This window comes from Oncorhynchus tshawytscha, linkage group LG33 (genome assembly GCF_018296145.1).
Source record: "Oncorhynchus tshawytscha isolate Ot180627B linkage group LG33, Otsh_v2.0, whole genome shotgun sequence".
Taxonomy (NCBI): Eukaryota; Metazoa; Chordata; class Actinopteri; order Salmoniformes; family Salmonidae; genus Oncorhynchus; species Oncorhynchus tshawytscha.
In genome coordinates, this window is record NC_056461.1 from 35,239,507 (window position 1) to 35,255,425 (window position 15,919).

At 45.5% G+C, this 15,919-nt stretch overlaps 1 protein-coding gene across 6 annotated transcripts in view; it reads left to right on the forward strand.

Moving 5' to 3' along the window:
• The window catches only part of LOC112231300 (spectrin beta chain, non-erythrocytic 1-like), a 104,538-nt gene extending 90,129 nt beyond the window's left edge, over window positions 1-14,409 (forward strand). For 3 of the 6 annotated variants that reach the window (XM_042311410.1, XM_042311406.1, XM_042311408.1), the window contains 8 exons: window positions 1,137-1,221; window positions 1,521-1,717; window positions 1,954-2,069; window positions 2,176-2,251; window positions 7,535-7,710; window positions 8,029-8,202; window positions 10,363-10,405; window positions 10,496-14,409. In XM_042311410.1, coding sequence (XP_042167344.1) covers window positions 1,137-1,221; window positions 1,521-1,717; window positions 1,954-2,069; window positions 2,176-2,251; window positions 7,535-7,710; window positions 8,029-8,202; window positions 10,363-10,405; window positions 10,496-10,714 — 1,086 coding nt within the window. In that variant the 3' untranslated portion in view covers window positions 10,715-14,409. Of the gene's footprint in view, window positions 1-1,136; window positions 1,222-1,520; window positions 1,718-1,953; window positions 2,070-2,175; window positions 2,252-7,534; window positions 7,711-8,007; window positions 8,203-8,250; window positions 8,473-10,362; window positions 10,406-10,495 lie in introns of those variants that run through there. The other 3 variants (XM_042311405.1, XM_042311407.1, XM_042311409.1) reach the window with 2 other exon arrangements.
• Window positions 14,410-15,919: the final 1,510 nt, after the last annotated feature.

Sequence of the window (15,919 nt, forward strand, 5' to 3'; positions counted from 1 at the left end):
GACAACTACAAGTATCTAGGTGTCTGGTTAGACTGTAAACTCTCCTTCCAGACTCACAATAAGCATCTCCAATCCAAAATTACATCTAGAATCGACGTCCTATTTTGTAACAAAGCATCCTTCACTCATGCTGCCAAACATACCCTTGTAAAACTGACCTTCCTACCAATCCTCGACTTCGGCGATGTCATTTACAAAATAGCCTCCAATACCCTACTCAACAAATTGGATGCAGTCTATCACAGTGCCATCCGTTTTGTCACCAAAGCCCCATATACTACCCACCATTGCGACCTGTACGCTCTCGTTGGCTGGCCCTCGCTTCATACTCGTCGCCAAACCCACTGGCTTAATGTCATCTACAAGACCCTGCTAGGTAAAGTCCCCCCTTATCTCAGCTCGCTGGTCACCATAGCATCACCCACCTGTAGCACGCGCTCCAGCAGGTATATCTCTCTGGTCACCCCGAAACCAATTCTTTCATTGGCCGCCTCTCCTTCCAGTTCTATGCTGCCAATGACTGGAACAAACTACAAAAATCTCTGAAACTGGAAACACATCTCCCTCACTAGCTTTAAGCACCAGCTGTCAGAGCAGCTCACAGATTACTGCACCTGTACATAGCCCACCTATAATTTAGCCCAAACAACTACCTCTTTCCCTACTGTATTTATTTTATTTATTTATTTATTTTGCTCCTAGGCACCCCATTATTTTTATTTCTACTTTGCACATTCTTCCACTGCAAATCCACCATTCCAGTGTTTTACTTGCTATATTGTATTTACTTTGCCACCATGGCCTTTTTTTGCCTTTACCTCCCTTATCTCACCTCATTTGCTCACATCGTATATATACTTATTTATACTGTATTATTGACTGTATGTTTGTTTTACTCCATGTGTAACTCTGTGTTGTTGTATGTGTTGAACTGCTTTGCTTTATCTTGGCCAGGTTGCAGTTGTAAATGAGAACTTGTTCTCAACTTGCCTACCTGGTTAAATAAAGGTGAAATAAATAAAATAAAAAAGGGATTAGGACAAAATCCAATGTCAAAGGTGTGTTTATGCAATGTGTGAGTGGGGTTTGTATTGTGCAGTTTGTTCATGTGGTGTTATTGATCTGCCTCAATTCAGATCCGGGAGAAACTGGACCAGCTCCAAGGCAAGAGGGACGAGATCAACAACAAATGGCAGGACAAGATGGACCACCTTCAGATCGGTATGTGTACTTAAGGCTGTTGTGGTGGTGTTTCTTCATTTTTTTTGTGTTTGTATTACATTTTAAATGTTTTAATTTGAGTCATTTAGCAGAATCGACTTACAAGTGTGTTTGTGTGCGTGTGCGTGTTAGCGCGCATGTGTTAGCGTGCGTGTGTTAGTGCTTGTTTGTTCGGGTGTGTTTTAGCATGTGTGTTTGGGTGTGTGTTTGCATGTTTGTGTTTCAGCTGTGTTTGTGGGGAGAGAGGGAGAGGTCCTTTCATGGTTACTCATTTTCTTTCTCCTGTCCCTCTGTCTCAGTTCTGGAGGTGCTGCAGTTTGGCCGGGATGCATATGTGGCAGAGACATGGCTGGCAGGCCAGGAGCCCCTGGTGCGAGGGGCCGAGCTGGGCTCTAACGTGGATGAGGTGGAGAGCCTGATCAAACGCCACGAGGCCTTTGAGAAGCTAGCCGCCGGCTGGGAGGAGCGCTTCACCCTGCTGGAGAAACTCACTACGGTGAGAGGAGGGCAACGGGGTGGGGGCAGGACTGGAGGGAGGAGGGGGACAGGGGGCAGGACTGGAGGGAGGGAGGGGGCAGGGGGCAGGACACAATGGGTCAAGGTTAATTAAGAGGTGGTAAATTGGATGATGGTGGACCAGGGCAGGAGTTGGGAGGATTCATGTGCTTGGCATTGTTAAGAAGGTAGGGTAGTGTCTCCTCTAACAACCACTAACCTGGGCTTCTCTTTCAGCTAGAGGAGCAGGAGATCCAGAGGCAGAGAGAGGAGGAGGAGAGGGCGAGGCGACCCCCCACACCACCACCTACAGAAGAGGTGGCCCCGTCTGAGGCTGAAACACATGATGCCAGGTAAGACTGGAGGAACTCCTAGTAACCAGAGATATTTGATGTTTTTTTTCCTTCATATTTTCCCGCTAGATGTCGTTCTCACTCCCTTTCCTCCTGTGTAACCCAGGACCAGCCTGGACCAGACCACACTGAACCAGTCAGTATCAGTGAATGGAATCCACAGCGACCAGGACACCTCACAGGTGAGAGAGGACATTGCGAGACAGAATATCCATATTGAGTCAAATCAAGACAAAGATTCTTACCTCCTGTTTAATATACTCAAATTAAACCATTTAAAAGCCCCCCATTAAATTATTTCAATATTCCAGATTTTCACCACATTATACAGTGCATTCGGAAAGTATTCAGACCCCTTCCCTTTTTCCATGATTTGTTACATTACAGCCTAATTCTGAAATGGATTTAATTTAAAGAAAATGTCCTCATCAGTCTACACACAATATCCCATAATCACAATTGAAAACAGTTTTTTAACATTTTTGCAAATGTATAAAAAAACTGAAATACATTATTTATTTAAGTATTCAGACCCTTTGCTATGAGACTCAAAATTGAGCTCAGGTGCATCCTGTTTCCATTGATCATCCTTGAGATGTTTCTTCAACTTGATTGGAGTCCACCTGTGGTAAATTCAATTGATTGAACATGATTTGAAAAGGCACACACCTCTCTATATAAGGACCCACAGTTGACAGTGCATGTCAGAGCAAAAACCAAGCCATGAGGTCATAGGAATTGTCCTTTGAGCTCTGAGAGAGTGTGTCGAGGCTTGTGTCGAGGCACAGATCTGGGGAAGGGTACAAAACATTTCTGCAGCATTGAAGGTCCCCAAGGACACAGTGGCCTCCATCATCCTTAAATGGAAGAAGATTAGAACCACCAAGACTCTTCCTAGAGCTGGCCGCCCAGCCAAACTGAGCAATCAGGGGTGAAGGGCCTTGGTCAAGGAGGTGACCAAGAACCCGATGATCAGTCTGACAGAGCTCCAGAGTTCCTCTGTGGAGATGAGAGAACCTTCCAGAAGGACAGCCATCTCTGCAACACTCCACCAATCAGGCCTTTATGGTAGAGTGGCCAGACGGAAGGCACTCCTCAGTAAAAGGCACATGGCCGCCCGCTTGGAGTTTGTCAAAAAGCAGCTAAAGGACTCTCAGACCCTGAGAAACAAGATTCTCTGGTCTGATGAAACCAAGATTGAACTCTTTGTCCTGAATGCCAAGCGTCACATCTGGAGGAAACCTGGCACCATCCCTACGGTGAAGCATGGTGGTGGCAGCATCATGCTGTGGGGATGTTTTTAGAGGGAAAGATGAACGGAAAGATGAACAGAGCAAAGTACAGAGAGATCCTTGATGGAAACCTGCTCCAGAGCATTTAGGACATCAGACTGGGGAGAAGGTTCACCTTCCAACAGGACAACGACTGTAAGCACTCAGCCAAGACAATGCAGGAGTGGCTTCGGGACAAGTTTCTGAATGTCCTTGAGTGACCCGGCCAGAGCCCTGACTTGAGCCCGATCTAACATGTCTGGAGAGACCTAAAAATAGCTGTGCAGCGATGCTCCCCATCCAACCTCACAGAGCTTGAGAGGATCTGCAGAGAAGAATGGAGAAACCCTCCAAATACAGGTATGCCAAGCTTGTAGCATCATACCCAAGAAGACTCCAGGCTGTAATTGCTGCCAAAGGTGCTTCAACAAAGTATTAAGTAAAGGGTCTGAATACTTATGTAAATGTGATATTTAAGTTTTTTAAAGTTTTTTAATACAGTTGCAAACATAAAAAAATTTAAAACGTTTTTGCTTTGTCATTATGGGGTATTCAGTGTAGGTTGATGTGGGAAAAAACAATTTAATCCATTTTAGAATAAGGCTGTAACATAATAAAATGTGAAAAAATTCAAGGGGTCTGAATTCTTTCCGAATGCACTAAGTCCATAAAGTGTTGTTTTATGTCTTGTTCCTCTTCATGTTGTCTTGTCCATATGTTTTTAGGAGATTTAAATGAAATATTTTTTTATGTTCTATGTGTGAGAGAATGTATTTAGTGTAACTCATGTGGATAACTGGATCCAAACCTTGAAGTATACAGTACCAGTCAAAAGTTTGGCCACACCTACTCAGTCAAGGGTTTTTCTTAATTGTTTACTATTTCTACATTGTAGAATAATAGTGAAAACATCAAAACTATGAAATAACATATGGAATCATGTAGTAACCCAAAACATATTTGAGATTTCTCAAAGTACCCGACCTTTGCCTTGATGACAGCATTGCACACACTTGGCATTCTCTCAACCAGCTTCATGAGGTAGTCACCTGGAATGCATTTCAATTAACAGGTGTGCCTCTTTAAAAGTTCATTTGTGAATTTTTTTTCCTTACCTATGAGGTGTCCGCATTTCTTAATGCGTTTGAGCCAATCAGTTGTGTTGTGACAAGGTAGGGGTGGTATACAGAAGATAGTCCTATTTGATAAAAGACCAAGTCCATATTATGGCAAGAACAGCTCAAATAAGCAAAGAGAAATTACAGTCCATCATTACTTTAAGACATGAAGGTCAGTCAATCTGGAAAATGTCAAGAACATTGAAAGTTTCTTCAAGTGCTGTTACAAAAACCATTGTTGGGGTTCGTTCCTTGTTCCTTGTCAATCATTTGCTTATTGGGGAAATTAGCATTCAGACAATATCTTTAAGTAAATCAATTATTCACTTATTAATGCAATTGCAGACAGAAGTTTACAACAGGAACATAGCATGCATGTTTCCCAGTAAGTTCCGCAAAATAGTAAAGGGTCCAAGTTATTTTATTAAGCCTGAAGTCCAGCCTTAGTGATGTCACTGCCTACGACTCATGAGACCAAGCCCATGCCTACACAGCTATACAAACAAGAGTTTCAGTTTTATCTAAAGGCTCAGCAGTGAATGTCCACTCCCCAAGTTGATATATAGTGGAATGTCTGACTAGTCTCTTATCTCTTACACTCCCCTGCAGGGTTCATTCTCACAGACACCCTGTTTTGACTGCCATAACTCACACATCTCTCAGACCATTTCTTTATAAGAGGCAGAGACTAGAAAATAACTGTGGAGCAATATTAAACCTTATAATGCATATATATATTGTTAATCTGTAGTCTAGGACCCTGTAAAGAGGGAGGGGTCTTATAACCCTTTCCCTTCTATTAATACCACATAAGCATAATCAGTTATTATAATGCATCAAACAATTGGTAGAGCCCCTCTCATGACCCCAAGGTGAACCCAACAGCATCAAGCGCTATGGTGAAACTGGCTCTTATGAGGACCGCCACATAAAAGGAAGACCCAGAGTTACCTCTGCTGCAGAGGATAAGAGACCCAGAGTTACCAGAGACCCAGAGTTACCAGCCTCAGAAATTGCAGCCCAAATAAATGCATCACAGAGTTCAAGTAACACACACATCTCAACATCAACTGTTCAAAGGAGACTGTGTGAATCAGGCCTTCGTGGTTGAATTTCTGCAAAGAAACCACTACTTAAGGACACCAATAATTATGGACACCAATAAGAAGAAGAGAATTGCTTGGGCCAAGAAACACGAGCAATGGACATTAGACCCCTGGAAATCTGTCCTTTGGTCTGATGAGTCCAAATTAGACTTTTGGTTCGAACCGCAGTGTCTCGGAGACACAGAGTAGGCAAACGGATGATCTCCGCAAGTGTGGTTCCCATCCATGAAGCATGGAGGAGGAGGTGTGATGTGTAGGGGTGCTTTGCTGGTGACACTGTCGCCAATTTTATTTATAATTCAAGGCCCAACTTAACCAGAATGGCTACCACAGCATTCTGCAGCGATACACCATCCCATTTGGTTTGCGCTTAGTGGGACTATCATTTGTTTTTCAACAGAACAATGACCCAATGCACCTTCAGGCTGTGTAAGGAAAAGCAGACCACAAGTGTTCAGCATATGTGGGAACTCCTTCAAGACTGTTGGAAAAGCAATCCAGGTGAAGCTGGTTGAGAGAATGCCAAGAGTGAGCAAAGCTGTCGTCAAGGGAAAGGGTGGCTACTTTGAAGAATCGCAAATATAAAATATATTTTGATTTGTTTAACACATTTTTTGGTTACTACATGACTCCATATGTGTTATTTCATAGTTTTGATGTTATTCTACAATGTAGAAAATTGTAAAAATCAAGCAAAACCTTTGAATGAGTAGCTGTGTCCAAATTTTTGACTGGTACTGTACGTTAGACGTGAGTCACTGTTTGTCTATTTATGATATAAGTGTGCGTCAAATTGTAATATCTATTTATGTGTGTGTGTGTCAGGGTCTCTTTCAAACATGTTAGCATAGTGTAGCATGCTATTTTCAAGCACAAGGACTTCTTAACAATGTCTTGTTGCATCTTTACCTGCAGTCTTTATCAGTATCATCAGTGTCAGTGGGAAAGAAAGAGAAATGTGAACCTGTCTCTAAACCTGTGTCTAAGCCAAAGCATCCGCCGCGTGTGAGTACCTATCCTAGCCCTAGCCAAGCTTCCTCATCCCCCCCCATCACTGCCCTCACTCAGCTCCTGGTCTACTGCAGTACCTCAGCATGGCCGAATAGAGGGCGCCATCAGTCTGTCACTGCTGTACCATTTTGCTTTATTTGATTGAGAAAAAGCACACAGTCCCATTGATGTTCAGGCTTCCATGCCTTACACAGATTACAATAATGATGTCATTATGTCTCAATGAAGGAATCTTGGGCTCTCAAGCCTTTCTGGGTGCTGTTCCGTTTGTGCTCATCTTCAAAAGGACCAGGACATGAGTGTTTGTAAGAGCAGTTAGTTGCTGTAGTAGTTTCAGCACCAAACTACTGTTAGTACGATGTGAGTGTTGTCCTAAATTGGAAACCATAGCTGTCTCCTACATAACAGGTCCTTGGGTGGTGTGGGCCTAGCTTGGGTGGGTGGTTTTGAAAGCGGTGTTAGTAGGAAAAGGCTTTTTGACGAGAGGAAATGTTGATTTCCTTTCAAAATGAATTTGATGTTGTGTGCCAGGAAACGAAGATAACAATGCCACACCCCCTTTAAGCATATCATAGCAACACCATTGGAACACGTTGTGCTGCCTTTGTCATGTTCCAAGTCTGGATTGTAAAAATGTAAACATATATTTCAACATTTTTCTCAGTTGCCCTGTAAGGCAGGATATGACGTCCAGATGAAGGTTGACCCTCCATCTGTGGGCTTGTAGCTGTTCTGTTCTCCATGTGTCTGTTGGTGTGTTTCTGTGTCAGTCTTTGTAGTCCTGTATGTTTTCTACACCATGTTCAAAGCTACCATATGAATATGGCCATTTTGCTGGTGTCCCTAAAGCATTGATAATTTTGTCAACTTCAGACCGACAGTCAATGACTGGACTTACAGGCTTATAGTTTGGAATGGTTTTGTTCTGACTGCCGTGTGTCTTCCATCTTGGACAACAGGGTTCTGACTCCGACTCTGTGAATGGTCCGGGGAGAGACAGCGGGCTGGCGTCTTCACGCCTGGACCCGTCTGCCACGCTACCCAGCAAGAGAGCTGACCCTGGCACAGATGCCATGGAGGGCATGCTCTACCGCAAGCAGGAGATGGAGTCCCACGCCAAGAAGGCAGCTAGCAGGTAAGACATCAGGAGGGGAATGGGGCAGGGGGCATGGAGGGCCGTCTTGGAGGGAGAGTGAGAGTTCCCTGAAGGGTAAATGGAGAGCCCTAGTTCATATAGACTTCTGTTGAAGGATGGGATTAATTTAAGCAAATGCAATATCAATTTCAGATTAAGTTAAATTTAAATAGAATTTATGAAATGTACATGCTTTTGTTTCAGAAAATTACATTTTGTATGTGGTGTGTCGCCATGAACTCTTTGGTGATGTCCCTAACCTTTTCAGGCGCATGCCTGCATGCCTTCCGCCAACAGCTTCTCTCTCTCTTCCCATAGGTCCTGGCAGAATGTGTACTGTGTTCTGCGTAAGGGCAGCCTTGGCTTCTACAAGGACCAGAAGAGCGCCTCCAGCGGGATCCCCTACCACGGAGAAGTCCCCATCAGCCTGGGAGAGGCTGTGTGTGAGGTGGCGCACGACTACAAGAAGAGGAAACACGTCTTCAAGCTACGGTGAGAGGAGAGGGAGGGGGAGAGGGAGAGGGAGGAGGAGAGGGAGAGGCTGTGTGTGAGGTGGCGCACGACTACAAGAAGAGGAAACACGTCTTCAAGCTACGGGGAGAGGGAGGGGAGAGGGAGAAGGAGAGGGAGAGGCTGTGTGTGAGGTGGCGCACGACTACAAGAAGAGGAAACACGTCTTCAAGCTACGGTGAGAGGAGAGGGAGAGGGAGAGGGAGAGGGAGGAGGAGAGGGAGAGGCTGTGTGTGAGGTGGCGCACGACTACAAGAAGAGGAAACACGTCTTCAAGCTACGGTGAGAGGAGAGGGAGGGGGAGAGGGAGAGGGAGGGGGAGAGGGAGAGGGAGAGGCTGTGTGTGAGGTGGCGCACGACTACAAGAAGAGGAAACACGTCTTCAAGCTACGGTGAGAGGAGAGGGAGGGGGAGAGGGAGAGGGAGGGGGAGAGGGAGGGGGAGAGGGAGAGGGAGGGGGAGAAGGAGAGGGAGAGGCTGTGTGTGAGGTGGCGCACGACTACAAGAAGAGGAAACACGTCTTCAAGCTACGGTGAGAGGAGAGGGAGGGGGAGAGGGAGGGGGAGAGGGAGGAGGAGAGGGAGAGGCTGTGTGTGAGGTGGCGCACGACTACAAGAAGAGGAAACACGTCTTCAAGCTACGGTGAGAGGAGAGGGAGGGGGAGAGGGAGAGGGAGGGGGAGAGGGAGAGGCTGTGTGTGAGGTGGCGCACGACTACAAGAAGAGGAAACACGTCTTCAAGCTACGGTGAGAGGAGAGGGAGGGGGAGAGGAGAGGGAGGGGGGAGAGGGAGAGGGAGGGGAGAAGGAGAGGGAGAGGCTGTGTGTGAGGTGGCGCACGACTACAAGAAGAGGAAACACGTCTTCAAGCTACGGTGAGAGGAGAGGGAGGGGGAGAGGGAGGGGGAGAGGGAGGAGGAGAGGGAGAGGCTGTGTGTGAGGTGGCGCACGACTACAAGAAGAGGAAACACGTCTTCAAGCTACGGTGAGAGGAGAGGGAGGGGGAGAGGGAGGGGGAGAGGGAGAGGGAGGGGGAGAAGGAGAGGGAGAGGCTGTGTGTGAGGTGGCGCACGACTACAAGAAGAGGAAACACGTCTTCAAGCTACGGTGAGAGGAGAGGGAGGGGGAGAGGGAGAGGGAGGGGGAGAGGGAGAGGGAGAGGCTGTGTGTGAGGTGGCGCACGACTACAAGAAGAGGAAACACGTCTTCAAGCTACGGTGAGAGGAGAGGGAGAGGGAGGGGGAGAGGGAGGAGGAGAGGGAGAGGGAGAGGCTGTGTGTGAGGTGGCGCACGACTACAAGAAGAGGAAACACGTCTTCAAGCTACGGTGAGAGGAGAGGGAGAGGGAGGAGGAGAGGGAGGAGGAGAGGGAGAGGGGGAGGGGGAGAGGGAGAGGGAGGAGGAGAGGGAGGGGGAGAGGGAGAGGCTGTGTGTGAGGTGGCGCACGACTACAAGAAGAGGAAACACGTCTTCAAGCTACGGTGAGAGGAGAGGGAGGAGGAGAGGGAGAGGGAGGAGGAGAGGGAGGGGGGGGAGGGAGGAGGAGGGAGAGGGAGGGGGGGAGAGGGAGGGGGAGAGGGAGAGGCTGTGTGTGAGGTGGCGCACGACTACAAGAAGAGGAAACACGTCTTCAAGCTACGGTGAGAGGAGAGGGAGAGGGAGGAGGAGAGGGAGAGGGAGAGGGAGAGGGAGGAGGAGGGGGAGAGGGAGGAGAGGGAGAGGGAGAGGGAGGGGGAGAGGGAGAGGGAGAGGCTGTGTGTGAGGTGGCACACGACTACAAGAAGAGGAAACACGTCTTCAAGCTACGGTGAGAGGAGAGGGAGGAGGAGAGGGAGAGGGAGAGGGAGGAGGAGGGGGAGAGGGAGGAGGAGAGGGAGGGGGAGAGTGGAGAGGGAGAGGCTGTGTGTGAGGTGGCACACGACTACAAGAAGAGGAAACACGTCTTCAAGCTACGGTGAGAGGAGGGGGAGAGGGAGAGGGAGGGGGAGAGGGAGAGGGAGAGGGAGAGGGAGGGGAGAGGGAGGGGGAGAGGGAACTGGACGGTTTGAATAGAGAATAGTCTTGTAAACTTAACTTAAAAGCAAGGGAGTGTGAGATGCATCTATACTGACCCAAGTTTTCTGTTCTACATTGTGTGTCTGCAGGCTAGGGGACGGTAAGGAGTTCCTGTTCCAAGCTAAAGATGAGGTGAGTGTCACATTTCAAACCAAACAAGATTCTGATGCTCCTCTGATGTATGTGGTCTACTGAGGACTAACCCTGTGTTGTCTGTCCCAGACGGAGATGGCCTCGTGGATCCACTCCATTCATAGCTCCATCCCAGCAGGGGGGTCAGGAGACCACTCCCCCAGAGGCCCCAGGGCCCTGAACCGAGCCATGACTATGCCCCCCATCTCCCCCAGCTCAGCAGACGCTGCCGGAGTCACCATGCGCAACAAGGAGGGCAAGGAGAGGGACCGTGAGAAGAGGTTCAGCTTCTTTGGAAAGAAGAAATAAAACATTTGTAAAACAACAACATCAAGGAAAATTATATTCCTCAAAATTCCAACAAACTGAAACAGGCAGAAATGAAAGCACTCTTGTCGCATAAACGCATCGCTGTCGGCCGGGGTCCTGAGGGGTTTGTCTAATTTCTGGCTCACACAGAGCTTGCTCTTTCTCGCTCTCTCCTCTCTATTTTCATTTGTCATCTCTTTCTCTTTTATATCTCTCTTTCCTTCTCCATCTCTCACATTTGGCTTCATCCTACCAATGTAAGCCCTTGTCCATAGCTTTAGTTGCATTTTCAGCCGATACGCAGGGTTTGTTGATCAGAGTCACTAATAAGAACTCTCTTTGGCCTCATCATCGGGGGAAACCAAGGGGTTTGTTGGGAGAGGGGAGGGCAGGGGGTGGTTAGCATTAGAACCGAGAGGCTAAGAGGACCCTCAAAGTCAATTCTCTTTCATTCACCCACATTGGATCATTTGTTGGTTTAAATTAGTCCCGGCTCAACCAATCTTTAGACAAGCAAAATACTTACCAATAACAGAGAAACTGTTGTAAAGAGTGCTGTCCCCAGGTCCCCTCTTCCAGTCTCTCCTTTTCTCTATCGTGCTCCTTGGGAAGCCCCATATCTTTTCTTTTTTTTTTTTTTTGGTTTTGGTGTTATTATTATTTATCTTTTTGCTGTTGCAGGTTTTGAGGGGGGATTAAAATAAATAATTTAAAGTGTATGTCAGTAGATTTCTTGAGTCATGTTGCAGAGCAAAACAAGAGTTTGATCTACGGGACCATGTTGGTCTTGTTTCTTTTGTTGAGGAAAGACCGTTATTGAGGTGTTTTTAAAAAATGAAGCTCAGTAACTTTTAGCAGTGTGCAGTAAGTGATTTTCACCAGTGGGAAATTATATATATTTAAAGTGGTTTTATTTTAACTTGGATCTTGCCTGTATTTGATTTTGTTCTTCTGAGGGATTATTTCTGATTTTGAATTTTGTTGTTTCTATTCAAACCAGAGAGAGTTTGTTTTCTAGTAAGGGTGAGAGTGGGAGTTATGGTGATATGGGTTTTGCATGTTTTTTTTTGTTTTGTTATTCTAAATCCGAAGCGTCCAGTTGGATGCTGCTTTTCTGACTTAACATACACACACACACCATATATATATATATATATATATATATACATACACACACACACACACACACTCACCATATATACACGCACGCTCAAAGAAGTTGTTGGGATGGCTTTCTTTAAGGATACTTGTTTGTTTTTTTGGTTTGAATATGTAGATGACAAGGCTAATTAATGAAACATTCCTCCTAGATGATTTTCAGACTTCACATACTTCCTCCTGATCCTTCTGTTGTTTTGTAATGGGATGGCTGGGGCAGGTTAACACTGTTGGTTACCACTGCCATTGCCAAACACTAGTGAGGATTGTAAGCAGAAGCACATCAATGTGGCATCGGGTTGCGGAGGTTGGCTAGTAGGAAGAGGAGGGTGGAGGGTTCATTTCAGATGGGGTAGGGTTGGACGCTGAGGGCTGAGATTCCTTCTATTTGAATAGTGCTTAATCACAAAGGAGGCTTTATCGATCACAAAACAAATCTCAGAAGAATGTTTAATATGTGCCCCTTGGCATTGACTCAGTGTATGTATATGGATTCTGTACCCAGGTTCCATTGAGCGTATACGGACATGCTCACCCGCATCAGTGGTTGAAGGAAGTGAAATGCTAGCATAGCTGTGTTGGATTGGAAGAGGCGTAACCATGGAGAGCTTTCCTTACTTGATGGTGACCGAGAGCATAGTCTTAAATTGTTTTTCTGGAGGGCTTTGAGCTCCTCCATATGTGGCATGACTTCATGTAGGATTGTACTTGTATGTGTCTCGTTGTTGTCGCCAATTCTCTTCTACTTTGATGTTATTGGTACATGAGATTCACCCGTAAGCGATGTACAGCATGGCATGATACCATGAAGCCCATGATACCATGAAGCACATGATACCATGAAGCCCATGATACCATGAAGCCCATGATACCATGAAGCACATGCTGTGGAAGGTGGTGTATTACACCAGAATGCCCAGGTGTATCATTAGTACCCCTCCCCAGCAGTTTGGAAAGAATTCACATTGGGCAAAAAGAAAATTATTAAATTATATCAAATAATAGTAAAGTAAAGATGACATTGACAGCGACGTCGGGTCCTGGCACAGTGAGTGATTTATTTTAGTGTCTGAGATGAGGGGAAGGTTTCTGTACAAGCAACTGCTCAAAACACAGAAAAATCCAAATTTCTTGTAGCCAATGGTATCTGTTACTCGGTGGTAGGCTTATCTGGGGCAAGGGTGTGGCATAGCAAAACCCAGTTAGGTTATTGTTTGACTGAGATGGCTCACCCTAAAGCAGAGAGGGAAAGAACCACAGTGAATAAATGTCAGAAATGTGCAGCTTTTCAACAGGCAAGACTATTGGACTATTGCCATTTCAGTTCATATGATTCGGGGTAAATAAGCAGCAGTAAAGCCATACAAGAGGCTGTAGACTACTTGGTCTGCCTTGGTTTGTATCCCAGCTGTGAGCCTAAGCTCTTGATCTCAGCCTAATGTACTGAGCTGACCCTCGGCTCCCTAGTCACAGTTCGAACCAAAGTCTGCGATGCTCAAGAGTAGAGCTGAGTGAGCCTCGCTCTGTGGTATTCACTGTGAAAAACTACTATCGGGCAGTTGGTGCCAGATCGGCCATAGCACTTCTAAAAGTAGCTTGTGTTGCCCTCTACTGGCTGAACTGCTCCCACAGTGACCCAGTTCAAGTCCTAGGCAGGTTATACACAGACATGAGCAGGTTCCATTCTACTATGAATTCTTATTAATGTTAATGGCTTTTAAGATGGGTTGGACAAATTTGGTCATGTGATGGACATACTTGGAGACACACTACCTCTCTCTTGCTTTCTCCTCTCTCTTACACTCTCACACACTCACACATATCCACACACAGATATACCAAGGTGGAATGACCCTGGCCTTCCAGTCAAGCAGAAAGATGTGGAGCTGATTGTGATTTGGTGCCAGATTTGGGTTGATGTTGTGCAGTCTGTGTGCTACTGGTGAGTGTTGAGCGTAAAAGGATAGACTGTATTATTGATGGTGAGAGAGAGCCTAAGAGGGTTTTGAGCATTTTGGTTTAAAAAGTTAGTGGAACACCTAAAAAAGGTTTCTTAGTCTCTTATTTGAAGAGAAAAAGAAACACAGTATACATTAACCAGAGGACTGATGGCAAATTTGAGCTTCCATTTTCTAGAGTTAGACAGGAGATGTGCTGTCACGGGGTTCTTGTATTTTCTCATCCAGTGGTTTGATCTGTTTTGCAGCATTTGATAAACCTTTCCACCCACTGCCATTTCCCTTTTTTTTATAATGTCATTTCCTTCTTCTGTGACTTAACTAATTGCGAGTTGTGAATACCACTACTATGATTAATTATTATTATTGCTACTGTTACTACTACTCTTACTACTGCAACATATTTGTTACTACAACTATAACTGCTGTCCATTTTCAGGTACGTGTCTGTAATACCAGACCCTTCCACAAGATGTCAGTGTGCTGTGGAGCATTTTCATTACAGATCAAAAATAATGTTTGTTGACTTGTGTATCTACATCTAATATTAGGAATAATAAAACATGGTTTAAAGGAAAACAAGAACTGTGTTATCACTAAAGCATGTATTAAGGTATTGTGTATGTTTCTGAAGGTTAAGTCCTGAGATCAGTGGCGAACACATCTAACCTTGGACAGATGATCTTTGGCGACACCCCTCCAAGGCCTGTAGAGATGCAGGGTGTCCAGGTGAGGATGAACTTTCATCACTGAAACACTAGTACTTTTTGATGTGTGCATTCTGTGCTATATACTTTACTGTGGGGTCCGAAGGAGATTTTGTTTAACAAGTATTAATTATATTTGTCAGAAAGATAGCGGTCAAAATGATTAACAACCCGGTTTTCAATACCTCACCTTGCGAGGGTAACGCCACTGAGCCTTTTTCTTAAATGATTTATGAGTTGGAGAACACACTGAGAGGGATCTTAGACCATTCCTGCATACAGAATCCTTCCTGATTGAGCACTGGTAAAAGCAAAGTTGTTCATGTACTTTCAAGGTGCAGAATTGGGAAAATACAGTCATATCCTCAAGTACACCGCATGCTGACGCAGAGAGCTGAGGGAGGAAAGGGATTTTCGATATATCCTGTCTCACGTTGGCTGGCCTGGAACAAACACACTTCTTGTTCTTGATTAAAAAAATGACTTGGCTGTACTTGCCCTGCTCTGTGTACTCTTAAAGTGGCGTCTGAGGCACTCAGTTCAATGCATGTCAGAGGCCCAAGTTACCTTACAGGTCTTTCATTATTAATCGGGTCAAATTTGTCACATGCGCCAAATACAACTGGTGTAGACTTTATCTTGAAACGCCTGCTTATGAGCCCTTTGCAACAATGCAGAGTTTAAAAGCAATTAAAATACAATAGTAACACGAGGAATAAAATAAACAAGAATGGATCTACAGTGGGGAGAACAAGTATTTGATACACTGCCGATTTTTCAGGTCTTCCTACTTACAAAGCATGTAGAGGTCTGTAATTTATCATAGGTACACTTCAACTGTGAGAGACGGAATCTAAAACAAAAATCCAGAAAATCACATTGTTTGATTTTTAAGTAATTAATTTGCATTTTATTGCATGACATAAGTATTTGATACATCAGAAAACCAGAACTTAATATTTGGTACAAAAACCTTTGTTTGCAATCACAGAGATTATATGTTTCCTGTAGTTCTTGACCAGGTTTGCACACACTGCAGCAGGGATTTTGGCCCACTCCTCCATACAGACCTTCTCCAGATCCTTCAGGTTTCGGGACTGTCGCTGGGCAATACGGACTTTCAGCTCCCTCCAAAGATTTTCTATTTGGGTTCAGGTCTGGAGACTGGCTAGGCCACTCCAGGACCTTGAGATGCTTCTTATGGAGCCACTCCTTAGTTGCCCTGGCTGTGTGTTTCGGGTCGTTGTCATGCTGGAAGACCCAGTCACGACCCATCTTCAATGCTCTTACTGAGGGAAGGAGGTTGTTGGCCAAGATCTCGTGATACATGGCCCCATCCATCCTCCCCTCAATACGGTGCAGTCGTCCTGTCCCCTTTGCAG